At 40.7% G+C, this 10877-nt stretch overlaps 1 protein-coding gene and 1 non-coding gene across 3 annotated transcripts; both read left to right on the top strand.

Annotated features, from left to right (window-relative positions):
• The first annotated feature begins 816 nt into the window (after nt 1-816).
• Nucleotides 817-3415, top strand: LOC107279749 (uncharacterized). 2 transcript variants are annotated; one of them, XR_010738616.1, is made up of 4 exons: nt 817-1012; nt 1086-1184; nt 1679-1831; nt 3056-3415. It is a non-coding gene; the product is annotated as an uncharacterized protein (transcript). The 2 variants fall into 2 exon arrangements; XR_010738617.1 differs by having other exon boundaries at nt 1095-1184; nt 3056-3406.
• Nucleotides 3416-7067: 3652 nt separating this feature from the next.
• On the top strand, nt 7068-8951 carry LOC136351199 (putative disease resistance protein At3g14460). Its single transcript, XM_066306468.1, has 2 exons — nt 7068-7649; nt 8211-8951. Exons 1-2 carry the CDS (start codon nt 7068-7070, stop codon nt 8949-8951), a joined length of 1323 nt encoding a protein of 440 aa, XP_066162565.1.
• Nucleotides 8952-10877: the final 1926 nt, after the last annotated feature.

The raw sequence follows: 10877 nt of genomic DNA, 5'->3' as shown, positions 1-10877 counted from the left end.
GCAGCGGTGGGAGGTGGCGGGATGGGGAGGCCGCGGCAGCCTCCAGTGAAGGCGGTGACGGCGGCAGCCACACCCTCCCGTCTGCTAGATCCTGCGGCGATGGCTCCCTCCACCCCCTTTCTTCTTCCTCCGGCAGGGACAAAGGGTTGAATGTTGATGTTATGTGATTTTGATGTTATTCTACTACAAATTTATTGCAATAGGATATGTCACATTCTGTACTAGCTAGGGATCCGTTTGGTAGGACTTGAACTCTTAAATTTAACTTTAGAAATTGGGTTTGGAGTGGAATTGTAGAACTGTCTAAACCCAGTTTTACATCTATAATTTATTTTGTGAGAGCACTTTAGCTAGCTCCACACCCTTTTTAGATGGAGCTAAACCCTTTTTAGATGGAGCTAAAATCGTTTGGTTGAGCTGGAGAGACGAAGTTGGAGGAGTTGTGTCAAACAGGCTCTAGTCTAGGGTCAACTTTCTGAGACATAGATAAAAGGCCTGTTTGGGGAGCTTCTAGATGCTGCAGCTTCTCTCAGAATCAGAAGCTTCCCCAAACGGTCTAGCTTTTAGTCTAGATTCTAAGAAGTTGTAGTTGTAGAATCCAGAAAATGAATTAGAAGTCAGAAGCTAAAAAATCCAGTTTATCCAGATTCTCAGAAGCTGACCATCAACCAGTTGTTTCTCATAATTTTAGTCTACCCCAAATAGGCCAAAGGCCAGGAAGACCCTTCGTCCGAGCCGTACTGCTCCGTCTCTGTTGAGTGTTGAATGGCTGTGACTTGGCGGGGTTTGAATGGGAAACGAGAAACCGAATAGACCGAGTGAACCAAAAAGGCCGAATACAGGAAAAGCACATCCCGACCTCCGTCTCGATTCTTCGTCTCCACCACCAGATCGCCCACACAACAGCGGCCGATGGCGCCGACGGCGGACTGGAGGCGCGAGCAGGCAGGCGGCGCGAGCGGCGGGCGCAGGCCGACTGCTCGCCACTCGACTCTCGAGGCTCTCTGAATCGGTAGAAACTGAAACCCCAGCTTCTCCGTTTTTTTTTATTATTTTTTTTCTGGCAATAACCGATAATCTTGAAGACCAAATAGTATTATCAGATTGCCTAGCTCCTTCAATATTGTTAAGATCCTCTGCTGTGTTTACCACATCGCTGAGTGACATGACGCGCCATTCGATCGGTCAGTCCCTCTCTTGCCTGACAACTCTGAATTTGTACTATTGTCTGATACTATATATATTGTAGAATCCTGATGAGTTATGGAGTAATTAACCATCGATGGCAATTTCTCATCTTAATTCAAAAAAAAAACCCAAAAATTATAGAAACCTGATGTGTTCTAATAGGTGAAAATTAATAATATTAAAAAGGATAGAGAGTTAGCCAGTTAGGGACTAAAAATCTCCATTCCTCCTACTTGGTCTTGAAATACCCAAATATTGCGCTGAATCTATTACTTTGAAAGCGTGTGCCTCTCACAATATTATCATATCTGAAACAAACAACAAGGTATTTCATGATTGAGCACAAAGAAGTTAAAAATTGAAACATGATGGCGTGCTTTTGGTCTTACATATTTATTATACGAATTCAGTGAAATGAAACTACCACATAACGAAGGTGCTTTAGGTTAGCAACTGGCATCTACTGAACTTTGCATTGCACAACACGCAGGGCTTTTAAGCTTTCTAGAACTTCCTCCACTGCACGTACAGCATCGTCCTGGATGTCATGGGAATCTTCAAAGATAATGGTGCGCAGATATTTGAACTGGCAGAAACTTTTAATGGCCTCAACTGGGAAGCTATTAATGCCAACAACAGAGAGGTGACATAGTGTTCTTTTTACTCTTTCGGAGCCATTAACATAAGCAATTCTTGCACATTCACTGGAAGAAACCCATGTTGCCAAATCATATATTAAGTCGTGCATCACATAATATTCGTGGCCTTCGTTCCTTCCAAAATGAAAGTTTCTCAACTTGAGGTCAACGAACGACTTTCTACTCAGCTGAATCAAGTACTCTTCTCCTACATCTTGTGTCCTTTTGGCTTCGCCTGTGGTCTGCGGTATCAATCCTGAAGCTATCCACATCTGCACCAATTCTCCTTTTTTGAATTCATGATTTTGTGGGAATATGCTACAATATTGGAAGCAAACTTGTGCGCCAGGTGGCAAGTGGAAGTAACTTAGTTTAAGAACTTTCATAATGTTTTCCATACTTCCATCAAAATACCCCAGATGTTCATGCAAAAATCTATCCCAGAATTGAACTGTCATATGCTCCCGTAGATGACCAGCAATAACCTTTGTTACCAAGGGACACCCTCTTAATTTCTTTGTTATTTTTTCTCCAGCTTCTCGTATGTCTTCAAATTCTTTGGGATCCAGACAACTGAAGGCATGATATTAAAAAGTCCCAAATTTTCATTTTCTTCAAGACCACACAATTAAAAGCTCTCTCTTTGACATCCCATTGCAGCTGATGCTAAATCTGCCACTGATTGCATTCGGGTTGTCAAAAAAATCTTCCTTCCACGCACTCCTGTTCTCAGTGATGCAAATAACTTTTCCCACACAGATATTTCCTTATCTTCCCAGACATCATATAAAATGAGAAGATATTTAATGGTCTGAAGTGTCCCCGCCAAATGCTCTTGCAGTGCATCGTAGGTCTCAACATTAGGTTTTGATAATGTAACAGATTGGATTATTTTATTTATCAATGTTGCTGCGCAAAAGTTTGTAGATGCAGAAACCCAAATCACGGTTTGAAAATGTTTCTTGATTCTGGATTGTTGGGGGATAAGCTGAGCCAAAATAGTTTTCCCAATGCCGCCATGACCAATTATTGACATAATGGGTACATTATTATTGCTCATGACAACTTTATTATCTCTATTTGATGTATTAGTCAACCATCCAACTAGATGTTCCTTCTCGTTTTCTCTCCCAAAGACCCTATCAACAGTTAACGTCCTTCCTTGCTCTCGGTATATGTTGACCTCATCAACTCGTGAATTGTCTAAAGTGGTTCTTGTACATCTCAAGGTGGGAAAGACAAAGCCAAAGCAAAAAAATCAATCCACATGCTGGTAGCATGGGAAATATGGTGCGAGCAGAACAGACGAGTATTTCGAAATCAAGAAAAAACCCTGCTGCAGCTACTATACAAGATTCATGATGAAGTCAAGCTATGGAGAATATGTGGAGCAACAAACATTGTGAGATTATCGGCCTAAGACTTTTTGATTGATTAGCGGTTTTCTCCCTCTTCTTTTTCCTCTTCTTTTTCTTTTTCTTTTCTTTTTCTTTTTCTTTTCTTTCTCTCCTTCACCGTTGGTGATCTTGTAAATAGTTTCTCCCCTACTTAATATAACACCTGCTGTGCTGGCTTGGTTTTCAAAAAAAGAATGTGGTTCTTGTGATTTGATCTACAAGTGCGAGAAAATTGTCAACGCCTTTAGCAGCCTCACCTAAACCTTCCACAGGCATCCTTTAACCTCTTAAGAGGGCAATCAAATGTCTTACTGAAAACACTGATATGCTTAACAGACTGGAAACATTTGCTCTTCATCTTAGTGAAAGAAGAGCCCTGGTGACTAACCTTTTGATCTTTCTCCTTCTCTTTGAGCTCGTAATACTCGAGCTCATCGATGGCATCCTCAGCCTCCTCGACGGCGTCCCTGAGCTGTCACATCCATGTATCAAGGTCTTCGCTACTCTCCTTGATGTAATCAGGATCAACAATATGAATGACTGATTTGTTCATTGGGATGTTCCTCTATAGTCTGATCTTCCTGTCCCCAATCCCTTGAGCCATGCGGTACTGATTCTGCAGGTAGCTGAAGGGGAAAGTATTTTGTACACCTAGGTGTACGCATGCGGTTTAAATAGTTATATAAAATATTTATAAAATTTTAAAAGAAAGATTATGATAATATAAGACACTATAAAAACATGCAAATCTAAATTCTATCTACACATGAAGAAACAAAAATAACAACTTTTATCTGCACTATACAGGTATTCACTGTCTGATTCTATTATTATTTTTCTTTCTCTAGTTGTGGATCAAATTTAGTACTGCATGTTTGTCTATAGGCTCATACCATCCTAATTTATGGTACTATTTTTTTTTAATTTTTTCTATAACTATTTGAGTTGCATGAAAAAAAATGGGTGTCATAGCACCTAGGTGTGAAAACTTTGTCCATAGCTATGGACCTTGTTGACAAGGAGGGAGATAGCGGGGGTTGCTACTGTCTTTCCAGCAAACACTAGTACAGAAAATGCCATGTTAGTCCTACGATATGTTTGTGGCACAAGAGAGATGGAAATGATGAAATGCTGGGTGATGTATAACTGGTCCGAAAACTTTACGATCTTCAGTAGGGGTGAACAAAAACTATTTGCCCAGAACTGTTAAACCCAATCAGCAGATAAGTGGTCCATGAACAAATTTAAGCAGTTGACCTTCCCACTGTAAAATGGACTGAAGTTGACTTGGGTGAAACCAGCTAAATACCTTTTAAATGTCCTAGGTAGGTGTATTATTTTTTTAAAAAATACAATCTGTTCAGGGTACTCTACAAGTGTACATAAACATATTATAGCTAGAGATAGATCATAATCAATTGTGATTCAATATGATGCATGTGATATCTTTAAAGATTTGGCTTGATCTACCCGTCACCATGTTCTCTATATACACCAATAGGAATCAATACAATTGTTCCCCATCCACTGTCTCATCCGTTGCAATAATCTTTTTCCCTTTCTTATTCTTCTACAGCATGATCCACCCTGCCATAGTCGTCCTAAAGACATGATACAATGACAATCATCTCTGTTTTTGTAAGACATTGTTTTGTAATTGGTTGTAGGAATGGTAATATATAGTGTTAACAACATTGAGGTATAAGTAATTAATTCTCGTGTTTTTACCAGCTGAAGCTTTTTGATGCTATTAAATTAAGATCCTGAATTTGACGCAATTTAAATTTTTAGAAATAAATTATACTCCTTGCCCACATTTGAGGCCAAAGCAAACTTTCAGAAGGTATTGAATTATAAGTGAATTTCGTAGCGTCGTAGGGAGTACTCCGCCGCGGCGAATTGACATGGCGCACCAGGTGGTGGTTGCTCTGGACAGGAGCGGTAAATGCCGACTTCAATCGGGGGCGGGAGGGAGACATCATCTAAAATGAGAAGATATTTAATGGTCTGAAGTATCCTTTCCAAATGCTCTTGCAGTGCATCGTAGGTTACTAGGTTTTGATAATGTAACAGATTGGATTATTTTACTTATCAATGTTGCTGCATAGAAGTTTGTAGATGCAGAAACCCAGATCAAGGTTTGAAAATGTTCCTTGATTCGGTAGTCTTGGGTGATAAGCTGAGCCAAAATTATTTTCCCAATGCCACCATGACCAATTATTGACATAATGGGTACATGATTATTGCTCATGACAACTGCTTTATCTCTATTTGATGTATTAGTCAACCATCCAACTAGATGTTCCTTCTCGTTTTCTCTCTCGACACCCTGTCAACAGTTAACTTCCTTCCTGTCTCTCAGTACCTGTTCATCTCATCAACTCGTTGTGAATTGTCTAAAGTCGTTCTTTTGATTTGGTCTACAAGTGCGAGAAAATTGTCAACGCCTTTAACAGCCTCATCTAAACCTTCCATGGCATTCTTTAATCTCTTGAGAGGACAATCAGATGTCTTACCGAAAACACTGATATGCTTAATAGACTGTAAACATTTGCGCTTCATCTTAGTAAAAGAAGAGCCCTGATGACTAACCTTTTGATCTTTTTCCTTCTCTTTGAGATCGTAGTACTCAAGCTCATCGATGGCATCCTCAGCCTCCTCGACTGCATCCCTGAGCTGCCACAGCCGTGTATCAAGGTCTTCGCTACTCTCCTTGATGTAATCAGTATCAACGATATCAATGACTGATTGGATCTTGGGGATGTTCCTCTGTAGTCTGATCTTCATGTCCTCAATCCCTTGAGCCTTACGGTACTGATTCTGCAGGTAGTTGAAGGCCTTGTTGGCAAAGAAGGAGATAGTGGGGGATGCAACTGACTTTCCAGCAAACACTAGTACAGAAGATGCCATGTTAGTCCTACAATATGTTTGTGGCACAAGAGAGAGATGGAGATGATGAAATGCTGGGTGATGTATACAACTGGTCCGAAAACTTTACCTTCTTCAGCAAAGTTGAAATGTACGTAGGGGGCTGAACAAAAACCATTTCCCAGAACCGTTAAACCCAGTCAGCAGATATGTAATTTAAGCAGTTGACCCTCCCACTGTAAAATGAACTGAAGTTGACTTGAAATCCATTTTTAAAGCCCTAGGTAGGTCTATCATTGGAAAAAATACAATATGTTCAGGGTACTCTAGAAGTGTACATAAACATGCACATGATTGCATGTGTTAGAGTATTTGGAATATTATTGCTAGAGATAGATCATAATCAATTGTGAATATCATGCATGTGATCTTTATTTATCTTAAAAAAATTTGGCTTGATCTACCCGTCACCATGTTTTCTATATACACCAATAAGAATCAATACAATTAGTCTCATCCGTTGCAATATTTTTCCCTTTCTTATTCTTCTACAGCATGATTCACCCTTCCATAGTCGTCCTAAAGACATGATACGATGACAATCATCTCTGGTTTTGTAAGACATTGTTTTGTAATTGGTTGTAGGAACTGTAATATATAGTGTTGAGGTATAAGTAATTAATGCTCGTCTTTTACTTTTTGATGCTACTAAATTTAGATCCTGAGTTTGATGCAATTTAAATTTTTAGAAATAAATTCTTCTCCTTACCCACATTTGACGCCAAAGCAAACTTTTCAGAAGGTGTTGAATTATAAGTGAATTTCATGTACTTAATTAGATAGAAAACTTTTTAGAGAGACAGAAATAGATCAATAATGAATAATCTAGATAAGAAACTTTGAGAACCAGGTTACTGCCTATAAATACAAAGCTAACCCTTCTGTTTCTCCCACACACAAATATCCTATGGATGCCATGGAATGCACATTGGCAGGGAGGTCGGTGTCAGCAATGTTCATCGTCAACCTGATCAACAAGGCCTCAGCCTACCTGGACAAGGACCGCAAGTCTGACAAATTGAAGCCCTTGATGAACAAGTTACATGAGGATTGGTTGATGATCCAACCAATGTTCGATGCCCTCACAGCGAATCAAGTGGAAAGCTTTGGGTATTTGGATATGTGGCGCCTGAGGGATGCAATCGAGAAACTCGAGGATGCAATCGACGAGCATGAGTACTACAAGCTCAGGGAGAAGGCCAATGATCAGCAAGAGGTTAGTGAGCTGGGCTCTTGTTTTTCCAAGATGAAGCAAGTAGTTACCAGCTTCTTGACGCACTCTGGCAGCAGTCTAGAAAAGCTGAGGAAAGCTATCAAGGATTTAGGAAGATCTACTGCACGCCTATTGGAACAAACCAATTATACACATGTTTTGCGCCAAGATTGCGAGACAAGCTTCTCTCCAGTAATGCTCAATAAAATGTTTGGTCGACACGAGGAGATGGATATGATAGTCCAATGGTTGATCAAGCCCTTGGATGGCAATGCTGAAACTCAGGTTAGTAGTACCAGTCCTATGCATGTCCCCGTTATATCCATAGTCGGTCCTGGTGGTATGGGGAAGACTACATTGGCACACCACGTATGTACTGATGCTAGGGTCAGAAATCATTTCGATAAGATTGCATGGGTGCGTGTATCTACAATTTTTGATGTAGAAAGAGTTATAGGTGAAATAGTAGAGCAGGTTACATTTTCACCATGTAATTATGCTCATTTGGAGGGAATGGAACATATTCTCCGTGATAAGTTAATGTCCACAAAAGCTTTGCTCGTTTTAGACAATGTCTGGGAAGATCAAGATATATCGCAATGGGAGAAACTATTTTCTGTTTTCAGTGCCTCCAAAACCGGAAGTAAAATTTTATTGACAACTAGATTGAATTCAGTGGCAACTCTACCTGGGCTTATCACAGGATGTGAAGAGCACCTTATGTCGTTGTTTGTAATTGAAAAAAATGAAATTTTACTACTTTTTAACCATTTTGCATTTGGTGGTCTGGAAGTGGGAGCACCAGATTATGCAGAACTACAATCAATTGGGGCTCGAATCGCAAAGGATCTTAGTTGGTCTCCCTTGGGAACAAAGGTTGCTGCTTTGCATTTGAGGTACAATTTGACTCCAGAGTACTGGTGTAAATTTCTTCAAGATATAGATAATTTTCGAGCAACAACAACTCGTGATATAGCGGTTTTGAAAATAAGCTACTACAGCCTCCTGCCAGAGCTGCAAGTTTGCTTTCGGTATTGCAGCATATTTCGGAAAAACCATCCGTTCAGAAAAGAGGAGTTGGTGCAGACATGGATTTCGTCAGGATTGATCTCTGCTCAATTTCGTGGGGAAAAGAAAGAGAACTTGGGAGAGTTATACTTGGCTCGGTTGACTGCAAAATCGTTCTTTGATCGCTTTGGCGGAGAAGACGATGAACCTGCATACTATGTTATGAATGACATGATGTATGATCTGGCAAAATGTGTCTCACGTGGTGAATGTGCGAGGCTAGTTGATTCTGCAGACTTTAGACACGTGAATAGTTCAGTTCGGCACATTAATATTGCAGGTATTAACAATTTCACCGTTGGTGATGTGAAGGAGTTGCTCCGTTTGAAGAAGCTGCGCACGATCATCGTTGAAGATTGTGGCCATGTCCAGAAGGAAGTGGTATCTGCAATGGCGAAGGTTGTGAAGAACTCAAAATCCCTGCGTTTGTTGGAATGTTCTCTGTTCAAGAGGTGGCATTTCCCTGACGGACTGTCTGGTCTGAAGCACCTTCGTTATGTCAAGATCTCAGAGCTTTAGAAGTGAGAACCATATGAAGAAGCTAAACTCAAATCGTAACCTGTATGATGAATCATATTAATTATCTCTATGTGTGTTATTCTCAGAACCTGCAAAATGTGTTGTTTTCTGGAAGCATTACTAGTGGTGTCCATTATATTTGCTTGCGCTACTATTATCCTTCAGGCTGGAAGAAATTGTTTTGCTTCTCTGTATCATTGTATCGTGTGTTTGAAGTTTGGTTTATGTATATGTACTTTCAAAAAATGAATTGACTGCAAACTTTGCGTTAATTTCTGTACAATACGACTATTTGTATGTTGTTTGTCCCGAAGTATAGTCGTAAAATTGTATTTGTTTACAATATGGATTTTTTCTTTAACCAGGATTTGGATTATTTCTCTTGAAATTCATCTGTTTCAAAAGGGCTCTTGACCCATCAATGTCCATGAAAAATCTCTACTCCAGATGAGAAATCTGTACTTTTCAAGTTTTTTACTTTGGACCTTTCTCTTAGTCCATGGTATTCCTTGCGGATTTTCATGGTGATCGCCACTGTCAATATTCTGACTAAACATAGTGTTGTACTATACCGCTGACTTTACAATTAGAGAAAAGTTTTTCTCCAGAAATACCATCACAACCATACTGCTGTTAACTCCTCCCCGTTAAGTTGTATGAAAAGACAATCTTACCCCTGGGCGACCTTTTTGCTCAAACAACATCATTTTATATTGTTTGCTCACACAACATTATTTTGAATTGATTCATATTTAAATTCACAGGCGTGTATTATTTTGCTATCAATCAAATTATTTCAAAATTAAATTCACAAATTTTGGCATCATTTCAGAAATTTTGCTATCAATTATTTCCTCGCCACCCGTCGCCTGAGAGCCTGTTGCCGACGCGCCGCTGCCTAGGGCCGACGAGTTGCCGCCTGGGGCCGACGCGCTGCCACCTGGAGCCGCCGCATCGCCGTCCAGGGCCGCCGCACCGCCACCTGGGAGCCCCGCGCCGTCGCCGGGGGTCACTGCATCGCCGCCTGAGGGCCGCGCGCCGCCGCCAGGGGGCCCCGCGCCACCGCCCGGGAGCACTGCCTCGCCGCCGCCTGGGAGTGCCGCCATGCCACTGCCTGGGGGCGCCGCATCGCCGCTGTCGTCGCCCATCGGTTAGGTTTAGGTTTCTCTGTTTTTTTTCCCAATTTCTTTTCTTTTACCGCCTCTGGATAGTAAAATATGGAGCGAGGGTAATCTGGTCATTTTGGTAAAAATTTCTTTTCTAACGGTGTGGACTAAACGGTAAGTTGACTGTGATGGCATTTCGGGGAGAAAAATGCTTGTACGATGACATTTTGGGGAAGTTACGCTTGTCGATGGTATTTCTGGGATTATGGTGCTTGTCAATGGCATTTTATGGATTTTCTCTTAGAAGTATCTTCATTTTATTTTGTCAGTGGGACTTGCTGAACTCACTCATCAATTACTAAATATGTACCGGTTTAAGCTTTTGCAATGGAAGTACAATGTGAGCTTTTCATGCAGTATATGAATATGGTACCTCTATACCTAGACATGGCTGTTATGCTTGGCGAACTAATTGTGGATGAAGCCTACTACATACACGATTTTTCTAAACGAGAGCCCCTGTATATTAATTGCAGACGGACAGTAACTAGTGGCTGCAAAAATCAATCTCTATTTTCGCATGCAGTTCTTAAGAGGCCCGTATGCAAAAATCTATTTTCACAGGTGGATCTCTTAAGGGATCGCATGCAAAAATAAGCCTATTTTCGCGTGCGGTCATCTTAACTGACCGGACCTCTTAATAGTCTACATACAAAAATACCCCCACCTTCACAATTTTTTTTCTCTTTTCCCTCTCAGGCACTTCAACTTTTTCACTCCTCTCCTCAATTTATTACTTTCACCCCTCTCTCTTCCTCTC

Source organism: Oryza sativa, chromosome 12 (genome assembly GCF_034140825.1).
Source record: "Oryza sativa Japonica Group chromosome 12, ASM3414082v1".
Taxonomy (NCBI): Eukaryota; Viridiplantae; Streptophyta; class Magnoliopsida; order Poales; family Poaceae; genus Oryza; species Oryza sativa.
This window is presented reverse-complemented; position numbering and strand designations above follow the sequence as displayed.